This window comes from Cavia porcellus, unplaced genomic scaffold (genome assembly GCF_034190915.1).
Source record: "Cavia porcellus strain 051 isolate PalLab524CR breed Dunkin Hartley unplaced genomic scaffold, mCavPor4.1 scaffold_33, whole genome shotgun sequence".
In the NCBI taxonomy this organism is placed as follows: domain Eukaryota; kingdom Metazoa; phylum Chordata; class Mammalia; order Rodentia; family Caviidae; genus Cavia; species Cavia porcellus.
In genome coordinates, this window is record NW_026947516.1 from 7,021,763 (window position 1) to 7,036,066 (window position 14,304).

A 14,304-nucleotide genomic window follows, 5' to 3' on the forward strand; every position below is an offset into this window, starting at 1 on the left:
TGTCCAGCGTGCAATGATCAAATATGAACAAATTAACCATCACCTTCAACATTTATCACTGCTTGTGTTGGGAATATTCAAACCCCTTCTTTTAGCTATTTTGAAATACAAAATATTGTTAATTATAGTCATCCTGCTATGCTGTCAAACATTAAAAGCTTCTATTCTTCTCTAATTACATTTTAGTTTCCAATAACTGTCCTCTTTCTGTCCACTTTGTACCCATCCTAACCTCTGTGAGCCCCACCTCTACTCTCTCCCATGAGTTCCATGGTTTTAGTGTCTACAATGAGTAACATCATGCAGTACTTGTCTTTCTGTGCCTGGCTTGTTTCACTTGTGGAAATGTATTTCCATTCATAATACCACAAATAACAAGAGTTCATCTATTTATGAATGAATCATATTCTGTGGTGTGTGTGTACCATGTCTTCCTCATCCACTCATCAGTTGATGGACACCTTGGTATTGTAGCCCACCTCGTGGTATTATAGACAGTGCTGCAGTGTGGGAATGTCTACATCTCTTCGATATCCTGCTTTCGTTTCCTTTGAATGCATACTCACAAGTGGACTAGCTGGGTTCCAGGGCTGTCACTTTATCATTGATCCCCTGGCTTCTCCATCTGTAATAACCAGGACTCTGAGATCTTCATCTGTGTCCCAGCCTAGTTTATTTACTGCTGTTTGCAGACTATGCATTGCGCTGCTTTGTTCACTGAGTTTTTAGTGGTTTGTCTTCCTTCAGTGGAAGGTAAGCACCAAGATAGCGATTACTCCGGTTTCCCTACAAACACACCCCCAACGCCTGGCGTACTGATAGTCGCCACATAGATACTCCATGAAAAAGTATGAAAATAAATAAACAAACGAGGGTGGCATCTATCACAGCAGCCTCCCTTAAAGCAAAAGCAAAAACAAAGAAGCTGGACCCTGCGTATTCAGAGACTGGGCAATGTACCATAGGTGATGGATGAGCTGTCCGACTGGGAGGACAGTGCATGCCCTCAGTATTCTGCCCTGGGCAGGCCTTGGGCTGGATGAGAGGGCATCTTTTCCATCCCTGTTGAGAGGGAGAATGTGGTAAACACAATCACAGCCCCCGGTGACATCCACACCCTACGCCCCAGAACCTGTGAAGATGCAACTTTACATTGCAAAGGGGATTTAGTAGGTATAATGAGGGTAAACATCTCGAGATGATGAGTCTAGACGATCCAAACTGAGTGCATGAATCCTAAACATTCGGGGTCGGAGTCTTCCCTGGATTTGATGTGCCATAACTTGTTCGGCAATGTGAGATCCATGTTAAGGAGATCTGCTAAGAGCCGCTCCCCCTCACAGCAAGGAAAAGCACCCTCTGCCCTGCAAACACATGGAATAGGCCTCCTCTGACATTTGGGTGCACAAGGAAATGTTTTTTTTCCTGGAGGCTCCAAGGAGAAATGCAGCCCTTCTGACACCTTGATTTGAACCTGCTAAAGCGCTAGTCCCAGATAGCTGACTTGCAGATTGTGTGGTCATTAATGGGTCTTGTTCAAAGCTCTAACATTGGTAGCTCTTTGTTATAACAGCAGTAGCAAACTATTGTTAGGAGTAAACATGATTTTCTGTTGTTGTTTCTTTCCTTTTGGATAATACGTACTCAGAGACTTGGTGTAGTTATTTGAGTTGATTGAACAGAAGAGAAATAGCTGATGCCAGTATGCAACACCTTGCAAGGAGAATCCTGACTAATTAACATTTATCCTAGGTTATATAAGGAATGTTCTCAGTGTGTGGTAGCAGGCTTTAACCTTTTCCGCAACTAAAACAAAGGAAAGAGAAATAGTTCCTTGAAAGCAGGCAGTAACCATAAACATGTATGAAGTAGCAGCCTTTAGCTTAAGAGAGAATAGATTTGAGTTTCATCAAAACAGGATGAAATGGGAAAAAACTCACTTCCTCACACGGTCATGACTTTTCCAAGTGTAATCCTAGTAGAAGAAGATGGTCTCCACTGGTTCTACCAAAACACTTTTTCCCACCACACACTATGCTCATCTTTCAAGCCATGAATTTTGCCAAATCGAACATGTCTACAGGGTGGCCAACCATGGAGACAGAAATCCAAGTCACAAGCAAAGGGAAGTTGCATGGACTCAGTCAGAGAATTAAAATGTCCAGGGGGCTGGTTTGTGTACACGAGGCTAGGCCAGCTGAGTGTGTGGCCTGGCAATCATGAGAGTTACTGTTCTGTCTTCTATGGCATCTTACGTACTGGAATCTTATTCTTTATATGGCTCTCGGATCTTTGAGAGAGGTTTCTGAGCTGTGAAACACACATATTTGAGTCCTCCTTTTAGTAAGTGCCCAGTCAATAGCTGTGTCATGGTTGATACACTGCATCAAGTTAAGAAATGTAGAAGCTTAACTAAGTAACTCAGCAGCTCTCCATCCTAGAGTGCAGAAGACATGACCTAGAGCAACTGCTTTTGCCCTAGGATATCATAATGGTTGATTCACTGTGTCAACCTGAGAAGTTCAGGAGCTTAACTCAGCAACTCAGCGGGGGACCAGGATCCTCACTTTGTAAACATCCCCAGCCTGTGCAAGAGGAGGACATAGAGATGAAGTGAATACTGTCCCCACTCCAGGGCAGGTGGCCTGCGTACAATATAAGGGAAGAAAAGTGTCTTGCTCCCTCTTTTTGCTCTTGCTGTCTTCTGTCACCATGAACAGTTTTCCCTCTGCCATGCCACCCTCCTTGGAGGCAGCTGATTATGGACTGAAACCTCCACAGACTGTGAGCTAAATAAACCTTTTTATCCTTAATTTTGGGCATCAAGTATTTTATCTCAGCAATGAGAAAAAGTAACCAACACAGGATGCCTCTCATGGAAGAACAAGGGTTCACTTTCAGCAGGTCTGTGTGAGGATGGTATTTCATTCCTTTTTGGTCATGAAGGTTAGGCATGAATCCTAAACATTCAGGGTTGGGGTCTTCCCTGGATTTGATGTGCCATAACTTATTTGGCAATGTGAGATCCATGTTAAGGAGATCTGCCCTTTAGTGTATTAGTCAGCTTTCTTACTGCCAGACAAAATACCTGACACACAACTCCTCCTCTTCAAGGAGGAGAAGTTGAATTTGGCTCATAATTTCAGGGACTTCAAACCATGGTCAGCTGGTTGCCAGGCAAGAACTTCGTGGTAAGAGAACATGGTAGAGAAAAGTTGCTCACTTCACGATGGTAACAAAGCAGGTCAGGAGAATAGCACCAGAGGCAAAGGGGCCAGAAACCACATATAGACCCAAGGGTTGTGTCGCCTCTGTGAGCCGCCACCACACAGACAGAACTCTGCTTTGCTAATCCTCTTAGGTGACTCCCATGCCGATCAGGTTGTCCATTAAACTTAGCACATCACAACTAGAGACTAAAGTTGTAAAACGCTAAAGCCATGGATGGAAAGCAGCCTAGTGTGGGTCACTCAATTCCAGTAGGTTTGTGTCTGTGAACCCATAGCCTTGAGTTGCGTTGCAGTATATGGAAATCTATAGGAGACAAGCAGGCAGACCGACAGACAGAGAGGTTGAAACTTAAATTAGGGTTAAAAAAACAAGAGAGTTCTAAATAGTGGTGATTTTAACCTTTAAGTCTTGTTCTGTTAACCTTTAAGTCTGTATCTGTTTTTATCGTGAACCTGTTTATTCCAGTTGGTACCTGTTGAATTTCTGTAAAATACCTGGTTATTCATTGTCCTCCAGCTGCTTACAAATCCTTCTTATAGAGAGCATGACTGTGTGCCTGAAAACCCAAGCAGAAATCTGGAGTCCCGTGTGTGTGTATGTGTTCTGTGTACATCCGTGCCTTTTCTGAATTCTGTCTGAAAGTGTCCGGGACTCTCGGATCATCACTGCATCTTGTGGCCAGTACAGTGGTGGTCCCACAAGATTGTATGATATAATAACACTGGTGCAGGGGGCTCTTGTGTGATTAAATGCACTCTGTGTGCTCACACAACAGCGACACGTTTCACAGGTCACATCCCCTCTGTGGAACAATGCATGAATAATTATTTTTGAGCTTTACTTCTCTGTCTGTGAAATGGAGCTACCTAGCATTTGCTCTTTTAGTTTCCCTGGAAAGTGCATTAATAAAGCATGAGAAAGTGTGTTTTAAATGGAGACGCCCAATCTGCACATTGATGAAAGTCAGCGTTTAATAAATGATGACCAAATAAAATAACAATGCATGCTTCCTCTCGGTTCCCACCTCTGAGTACGTCTGTCATGTTAATACCATGTTAGATACCCTGGTATATCACAGCTTTCTCTTTTGGCTGAATAAGACTCACATTTTCTCTTCCATTTTTTTCTTTAAGCCTTGTCTTTGTTTGGCATAATCCAGGTACCAATCTATAATATTTTAAGATAAGGATTGCTACTGAGCTTTTGCTACCTTTGATTTGACAGCTTTTCACTATTGGCAGCATTTATTTTTAATTGGGTTTGTGTGGGGACTCATACTTAAATTATATTAAGTTTGCAGTTAGAGACTTGAACAATTATTTCCGTTTCAACAGCTGCAATAGTTGTGATTGTTTTCTGAGCACTTCTGTCCACAAGTTATGTGGTCCAAAGTTTCCTTTTATACTTGATATTTTCAAAGTGTTCTTAATATTAACAAAAAGTTAAAACCCTAGAGTTATGTGCTATATCAGTCATATATGATCTGGCTGTTTTACAAAAAAAAAAAAAAAAAAAAAAAAAAAAAAACAACGAATAAAATTCAATTCTTAGATGATTGTCAAGTTGAATTTAACAGCAAATGCAAATGCAATCTGATATAGTGAATATAGACAAAAGACCAAAATAATGATCTATAAGATAAATTAGAAGTATTTCTGTAGACTAAAACAGACAAACAAAAAATGAAAGTATATATAAGTGAAATTTTAAAAATCAGAAAAGACTGGATGTTCTAGAAAGAAAATAGAAGTAATACATTGAAGAAACTAATAAAATATGTTTTACTGTTTTCCTTACTTTGACTAAAACTCACAAAAGGATAAGATTGGAATTGTTTATCCAGAAAAAATAATGGAAAATATGCATTCTTGTAGAAGTGTTTAAAATCAGATTGACTTCTTGAAATATGTGGGTATATTATCATACAAAAAAAGAGTTCTCAATCATACATCTATGAAGATTTCAGTTGCTTTTTCCTACTTTATAGGCCATTATAAGAAACATACAGAGTCTTCAGGCGTTCTTTGGTCTCTGGGTTATTTTAACCAACCACTTCCCTCCTCTTTAATTGTGATCAAGCCAAGATCATGTAACACTAGAGCTATGTCCTGCCGTACCACCTGGAAGAGATCCTTTTATTTGGTTCAGCTGGATCCCAACAGGACATGTCTTACTCATGTACTTATTTCCCCCTTGTTTTTATTGACCTAAAGCATATACTTTGGATGCTATACCTGTGTTAAATTTTCTGTCACTGTAGTCAAATAGATGATAGAATGAACCTCGAGGAGGGAAAGTTCATTTGTCAGAAGTATCAGTTAATGGTTTCCTTGGCTTTGTTGCTTCTCAGCCTGTGGAGAAATAGAACATTAGTGGTAGGGAGGATGTGTTAAGCAGAGCTCACCCATGGTGGGTGGGAGGCAGAGAGCTGGAGAGGAAGGGGCCAGGAAGCAGATGCAGTCCCAAGGTCAGGCCTCCATGATTGATTTCCTTCAACGAGCCTCCTCCTTCCTGTTTCCAATACCTCTCAATAATGCCATTGAATTGTGATCACTGTGTATTGATTGGCTTTTGTCACTGGGAACACAATAGGTGATGCCAACACTCACAGGAGAAAAGTGTATTTTGGCTCATGGTTTAGAGTTTTCAGTCCACATTTGCCTAGCTGCAAGGCAGAAAGAGCACGGCAGAAGCTTGTGACGATGAAAGCAGTTCCCTGCATGGAAGCCAGAAGCAGAGAGTCAGGGAAAAGCCAGAGTGAGAAATACACCCCTTAGTATCATACTGCCAGTATCACACCATCTCCTGCTGGGCCCCGCATCGAACAGCAGACCGACTCTGGATATTAGTGGATTAATCCACTGATGACTGTAGCATCTGCGTGGTCCAATCACCTTCCAAAACCTTACTTCTGAACATATGACACTTTGCAGACATTTTAGATCTAATCCATAGCATTGTGAATTAATCAGCCGATGAGTTTAGAGCCCTCATGGTCTAACGACTTCCCAGGTCCCATCACCTCTCTGGGTGTGGTGGTGCACACCTGTCATCCCAGCACTCGGGAAACTGAAGCAAGAGAGTCACTGGAAGTTAAACACCAGACTGAGCTACACAGTGAGTTCAAGGCCAGCCTGAACTACATAGTGAGAACCTGTCTCAAAAACCAAACCAAAATCCCATCAGCTGACAACCAGACTTTTGAGGCACATTTCAAAACTAAGCCATAATCATATCAGGAAAAAGAAAAAATTCTCTCCAAGACTCACATGCATTGATCCTTTATGTTTGTGGGTCACTGGTCACCCTGAGATCTATACCAAGTTCAGATCACTTTCTGCAAATGCATACATTAATTTGGGAATAGAGCGGAGTAATGGAAGATGCAATGCCTGCTTCCATGACCATTATGAGTCGGTTCTGGGATTACTGACAATGTCAGCTTACTGGTATTTTAGTTTCTTCATCTGTGAGATGGTGGACCACTGTCTGTCCCCCACTACCTCACACCTTTTTAAGAGGGCCCAGTGAAATGTGCAAGAGAGCTTCATCAACTCTCAGGTGCTTATCTGGTAGACACAGTAAACCATCAGGAGCCCCTCCTCTCCTGATTCCTGTCTCTTCCATCCTTCATATGCTAGCTTGAGGCCTGCATGAGTCCTGACTGTCTCTGGGACCTGTCAGCTCACTCCTTTCGCATCCCATATTTTATGCTGGCTTTTCCCCCAGCTCAAAAGCCAGTATACAATTCAGAAATTCAAGTATGTTTGCAATCTGTGATGATCACATTCATCACGGGGAGTTGGTACCTCTATATAACACATATTAATTCTTTTACATCCCATTCTCTTCTCCTCCTACCTCTCTCCATCCATCTCTTGGTCAAGCATATTTTAATAGTAGCCTTCAGAGAAAGATAAATTCTTGGTTTAAAAGAAAGGCGTATGCCAGCCCAACCACCAAGTAGAAATGAATCCTCATCATCAAAACAAGGTACGGTGGGGGAGGCACCTGACTGCTCCCCTGAGTTGGTACAGATCACAGGCTTCTCCACATTTCAGGCTGACGGCACATGTGCTCTGAAGTGTCTCTGGATATACATGCATGCTTCTTCTTAGGGACACCCAGGTTTTCCACTGTGACAGTATCCTGGCTCTGGAGATGAAATGCTGTGTCTCCAGCAGTGCAAAGTGCTGAATTTCCTTTCACAGAGTGAGAAGTCTTTTCCAGTGAGATCCTCTCATATTAACTTTGTAAAATCGCACTAAGAACTGAATTTAAGATTGGCTATTATCTTGGCAGGAGTGGAGGAAGATAAATTTGACTCTGTCTTTGAATTTTAGTGACAGTAGCAGGGTCTGTATAAACAGCCAGAGATCCTCGTTACACTCCCCAGTAAACCTGAGGAATAAATGAACCTTGTTGAGAATTTATTCACTAGGGAAGCTGGGCCACATAATTTTCTGAACAACCCTTTTGTATAAAAAGTGAAATGTAGAGCCAGTCAGAACATGTATGGAATACACACTTGGCTTTGATTTTATTGTTATATTTAGTGAGAATAAACAAAAATCAAACCAGTGGCTTTATACACATGCTATGTTTCAAGGGCTGCACCCAGCAATGAGCTAAAAAAGCTAGGTCCTTGTTTTCTTCCCTTGCATGCTTAGCAATAGACTTGGTCACTGATGTATGCCTGTTTTTTCAACTCCCTGGGACCCCTGTTCCTGAATCCACACGTTTTGTACAACAAGGTTTACTCACAAGGCAGCTAAACAGTGAAGTGGAGGTCCAAGTTGCAAATCTGCCTCAACAAGGTTAGGCTTTGGCATTTTTGTCGGCCAAATCAGTAGGCGACGTAAAGCTTTGGTGAAGGTATCTGGGCATGAAATCATTGGTGATCTGGGGGGTACATGATTCACCTCCCGGGCACGTGTGCTCAGAAATCGGTGGTGTGGTGTTAACTGGATCAAGGCGTGAGTTTTCAAGCCACTTGATGTGAGTCACCCATTAGGCCCTCATGCAGGCTGGGTATTTCCAATCACTATGAAGCCGTGAAAACACCAGCAGAAAAACTATAGACAAAAAGCAGCCTCAAAAAAAAAAAAAAAAAAAAAGGTAGTAATCAAACCAGAATGGGTATCACAGTGAGTCTTCTAATCTTCAGTGTAGTTGCCTATACTGCAGACTTGATACTATCAATCATAACAGTTTTGAATAAAATCTATCGACACCAAACAGCAATCAAACAAACCAGATTTAACTAAGATCAGTCATGATAAAACAGTATAAGTCATGCAAGACTCCAGATTAATAGGAAATTAAAGATGATTACTGTGCTATATCCTGATGTTTTGGGGATAGCTGTGTGTGCCCTCAAATCTAATGCAAGTAGACAAACTGGGACAGAATAAAATCTATCTAAGCAGAGCAGTGCGAGTAATATGGGTTTTAATTCTTTTTTTTTTTTTTTTTTGGTACTAGGGATCGAACTCACGACTGCCTGCTTCCAAGGCAGGCGCTTATGCCGCTGAGCTAAATCCCCAGCCCCAAGGGTTTTAATTCTTGATACACTATTAATATCTTCTGCCGTCTTTTTAAAGACTATTCCTCCCCTTTCATTTCCCCAGGGTGCACTGTGCACTCATGTGTTTATAGGAATATGTTTTGTTTTGTCTTGCTTTGTTTGTTTCTCCCTCTAATATAGAAAAGATAGAAATACATGTTAAGACTCATGCATGTGTAGAACCTATAAACCATTTATGAGAAATGATCTTATGACACAGGATGAAATGAACAAATATTTTGAAGAAAAAGAGACACTACAGTACCCAGTGCTGATCCTGGAGTGTCATGATGTGAAACCCAGCAATGGTATTATTCTTTGTTTAGAGTGATTTTAGCCTGCTTGGGTTTGTTTAATCTCAACCTAAATGGAGATCTGGATAACTGCATGTATGTTTAAGTGTATAGGATTGATACCCGTATTACTAAGTTTTTGTTGGATAGTTGAACAGAACCATTTGCAGTCTCGCTGTTTGAATCCCCACTTTATATGCTCCACCTTAGTATCTTGAATAACTATTTGTAAGAAGACAATATGTAATCATCAACAAGTGATTATTGGGCACCAGATGCTGGTATGTCAGAGGTGTAATCTACTGCAACGCAAATTTGAATATATTCCTCAGTCAGGTGATTTCTACGCTTAGTGATAAGAACAAGTGACTAAATACAAGGGAAGCTTTATTTCAGTCTTCCTTGGTTTCAGCTTGATTCTTTGTTGTATGGACTTTCTTGGCTGTATGCCCAGTAGATGCCAGTCGCAGTCAGCTAGTCTTCCCCCAGGCAGTGACAGATGCATTGCTGGATGCGTTAGCCCCTAAAATGACAAGCACTCTGTGGCTGCATTGAGGTTTATTAGTGAGGGCAATTTCACCAGAAATACTGCGCTGTCACCTGCACTGAAAGCATAAGCGGTTTTATCGTGTCAATCTTTACCTCCTTCCTTACGAATTCCTATTAACCTGCAAGCAGACAGCAGTAAAGGACGAGTTAAAAAAAAAAAAAAAAAAGAACACTTATTCCCTGGCTATCTAGAGCTAATTTTCGCCCTGAACTTAGTTTGATGTCCAAATGATCAGTCCATAGAAAGCAACAGTAACCTCTGACAAGAACAAATAAAATCGATCTGGAGTAGTGACAGGTATTTTCCAGGTTGCTGCACTTTTCATATCATGCAGGAGGATTCTTACTGTTATCTCCAGGAAAGTACTTGGAAAGCTTGCTTTAATCCAGATATCTCACAAGAGTTCCAAGGAGTAAATTGTGAACTTCCTCTTATACTTTGACGTGTTAGAGGGAGTCAAAATTCTGATTCTAAAGGTAGTGATTATTTTGTAGAGCACATATATCTCTACCCTTCATAAACCTACAGGCCCTTAAAGTACTGTAATAATTTCATGATACTGTACCTTCACAATATGTACACCATATACAGATTGTTTTGCTGATCACCAAAGTGCAATCTAGCCTTTGCAAGATAACTCCATTAAACAGCTATGCAGTGCTTGCAAAAAGATATCTGGAGCCTGGGATTGCATTTATTTATTTTTAAAGGAGTAGCCATTTGATGGTAAGGCCAAATTCAGCAAGTGAGAATACCCTTTCTCTGAATAATACCAGCTGCAGGTTTCACTGTTGCTACCAGTGGGCCATCAATGTTGGGATTCAAGATGCTTGTTTCTTCAGCTAATCACCTATGATGGCTCTTGCTTTTGTTTTACCTCTTTGTGGCATGAGCACGATAGATATAGTGTCATGCTATTCTGTCCTGTCATCTATTAAAATTGAGGTTTTCGAGCCAGGTGTGGTAGCTCAAGCCTGTAATCCCAGCACTCGGGAGGCTGAGGTGGGAGGAGTGTTGCCAGTTTGAGACCAGCCTGGGCTACAAAGTGAGCTCAAAGCCAGCCTGAACTGCATAGTGAGACTCCGTCTCAAAAAAGGCAAAAAATTTGAAGTTTTCAGGTGAATGCCTTAGTACAGGAGTGTTGGAGTTGAGTCTTGGGAGAAGACTGATGAATTTTGTGGAAAGTTATTGTACATTGCAGTGAATAAATAAATCGATTAATAAACTGGTTAACAGAGATGCTTTACCCTGGGAATCAGTGGTACAAATTACTGTGCATTCTGTGTTTCTGTAAGTAAATTAGATGAGACAGACCTGGGTAAAATTCATCAAAAGACAAAAACAAGAAAAGAAAGAAAAACAGTCACCAAAGTAGCCTGACTTGTGGATGTTGACTGATTATTTCAGTTAGTTTTCTCATAGCTGGATATTCTGACACCCTCAAATTTAAAAGGAAAAAGTTTATTTTAGCTCGCGGTTTATAGGAAGTTTCAATGCATCATGGACTGGCTCCAAGACAGGGTGGCATGGCAGAAGAGAAACAGTCCATGGTATGGCAGGCAGGAAGTAGCAGGAGGGAGCCTCCCTTCCCCTTTTTATTGTAGTCAGGCTACAAGCCTCTTAGGTGTACCTCTCCCACCCAAGGTGGGTCTTCTGTCTTCAGTAAACCCACCCAGCAACACCCAGAACTGTGCCAATTTAACCAGAAGATTGATTCCCTTAGTGCACATCCTTAACCCTAACATCTCATATAGCTGCCTCTTGTAAGTTCATTAGGCTTTGGAAGTACTTCTAGATATAAGCCATCACACTGGTAAAAATCCATGTGAATATATATTTTAAGGGAAAATGAAGTCAAGTCTATGCCACCTGCAGCACTGATGAGTTTAGACATCCTTGGGACTCCCTTTAGCAAGCACCCTGGACAATCCACATGTGTCTTACTTAATAAGGGTGAGGGGACAAGTTGGGTGACCTCAATTCCCACCAGAGAGAAGGGAGAGATGCTAGCAGGCATGTGCTGAATATCAGCCCTTTAAAGGGTCCAGTGCTCCATCGGAAAAGCACACACCTTGTTATGCTCATGCAGGAAGAGCCACTTCATGAGGAAGCTCATGCTCTGTCCCAAGTACACTGTACAGAAATAATCCTGGAAGGAGTGGAGACATAACCATGGCAGGAGTGGGTTTCCTGCATCAAGGAGCAAATCAGACGATTTTCCTGTAGAAATTGTGTTATGCTGCTATGTCCTGAATTTGCTGGCAGCTCAGAATAAATAGGCTTTTGAGAACTGATCTAAAAATTCTCCCTATCCTATTGTTTCTTTGGGAGAAATGCCCTCTGAGTTGTAAATAATTCTAAAGGAATGATTTATAAATCTGTGCTTGGTCCATAATCCACTTCTGAATAACACATAGCAGTTTAAAAAATGCATGAAATCTTTGCCAATAAACAGCCCTAGAATCTTTTGCTGATCAGCTGAAAGATTCTATGTCAAATATTCAGTGTCTTATGCTATGTGTTTTCAAATAGAACACTCGCTAGCAATTTGGAAACTGCATTGCAAAATACAACATTTACATTTCAGAAAAGATATCAGAAGTCAGCTTTTTCTGTTGGAAGGAACAGTACTATCCTAAATGACAAGCATTTTGACTTTTTCTTTTCTTTCTTTATTTTTTGGAGGGGTACCAGGGATCGAACTCATGACCTTGCACTTGCCAGGCAGGCACTTGTACCACTAAATGTACCCCCGGCCCCATCCCAAATTTGACTTTTTAAGTGGAAGGTAAAATATGACTGGTGTCTCTACTCATCATGGCCACATTATGTGTGTCCTAACCACAATGCTGGAACATAAACTGTGGCTCTCCCCTTGCAGTAACATGGCAACACATGGAACGACATCTTTAAAGTGTGGGACTTTCCTATCTTGTAAAGATTACAGGTAATTATTCCTGGGAAATAAAAATACAACTGTAGAACATTTTTTACAATACATTAGTAATAGACTATTATAAATAATTTATCTACAACCACAACCTGCACAAAAGGGAATTTAGATTTAACCTTAAACTTACTTCCTTTAGACTTAAATTTAGCTTCTTATAGATTTAAAGTCAACTTCCTGTCATGCAAATTTCACTTCCTGTAGACTTAACCTTAATTTCCTGTAGATTTAAACTTAACTTCCGGTAGATTTGAATTTGACTTCCAGTAGACTTGTTTGTCTGTAATCACAATGCTGATTTTTACTTAGATGCAGGTAATGGATCCAGAAAGTACGAACACAGCACCTATGATTTTAGTCTCTTTTTAGATATTGAAAATGTTTTATTGATTTATTTATTGTCTTTTTGAGACAGGGTCTCACTATGAAGTTTAAGGTAGCTTTGGACTCAGTTTGTAGCCCAGGCTGACCCCAGACTCTCAGCAATCCTCCTGCCTCAGCCTCCTGAGTGCTGGGAATGGCAGGACTACACCAACACCCCTGGATACCATGTTATCTTTTATGATAGAAATATGTGCAGTGGAGCACTTGAGATATCTGGGACTCGTCCATTTAAGTAGGGCTTTCCAGTGAGTGATGTATCAGATCTGTTATCTGGATGTCAGTGCTTCCATTCAGGAGCTGATGTTTTGTTTTCATCCAGGTCCTCCTGGCTAGCAGCTTTGTGCCCATTTACGCTGGACTGAGACCAGTGGAATACCAAGGGCAGGTAAAGTGATCCTAACTAAGAATTTGCCATAACACCCACATTTGCCCATTTCCTGTGAAAGATCTAATTTTATAATTATTCTGGTCAAATTCATTTACATGTATTATACATAGAAATAACTTTTTTCCTGTAAGAAGAAAGAACGTCAAGGACAGGGACTGTAACATCTTACCTCCCAGATGGTATGAATCAGAATGATTGACCAGTTGCTCTTTTCTTCATCACTGTAAAAATTATTTAAATTTAATTTACACCAGGATACTTTTAAGTGCTTTTTGGACATACTGACCATGGTCCATCAGTCCTGGCAGTTTATTGGGTCTAGAAGATGCAGTAAATATCAGACAGATTGTCTTGGTTACATGCTACAGCAGCTCACACACCAAGTGCCACACACCTGCAGAAAACCAGGTCAAGGTGCTCAGTAAGTACTGAGTCCAATGAGTTTCAACACCGCTGAGAAGCAAGGTGTGGCTGTAATATTTGAAACCAGTAAAACAAAAAGTTGTGTTTCATAATACATCCCTGTCACAGCTGCTCATGTAGATGCCAGGAACCAAAGCATGCTGCCGACAACCCCCGTGCTTCTCCAAGGTTCTCTGCTCACGTGCAGAAAGCCAAAGTACAAAGAGATGGATCTACAGAGAATTCGCCTCACTTGGTCTGGCAGCTAAAGCAGGATGCCAGCCCTTTCTAGGAGATATAGAAGGGAGCCCCCATCTAAAATCTAAGCTCATAGGTGGGGGGGGGATAGAGCTCAGTGGCACAAGTGCCTGCCTGTCTGGCAAGCACAAGGCTCTGAGTTCAATTCCCTGTACCAGGAAAAATCAATGCAAAAAATAAAATCTAAGCTCAGTGCTGCCCAGCAGTCTCTTACGCAGCTGCTTATCCAATCTGTGTTTTGCTAAATGCTTACCCTGGTCTGCTTCTTTCCTACTCATTTTA

At 41.1% G+C, this 14,304-nt stretch overlaps 1 protein-coding gene across 1 annotated transcript in view; it reads left to right on the forward strand.

The window, feature by feature from the left end:
* Positions 1-14,304, forward strand: part of LOC100732720 (patatin-like phospholipase domain-containing protein 4) — a 44,856-nt gene that overhangs the window by 15,893 nt on the left and 14,659 nt on the right. Inside the window, 1 exon segment of the mRNA XM_013144441.3 lies at positions 13,294-13,359. Within this exon segment, the coding sequence (XP_012999895.1) occupies positions 13,294-13,359 (66 nt within the window).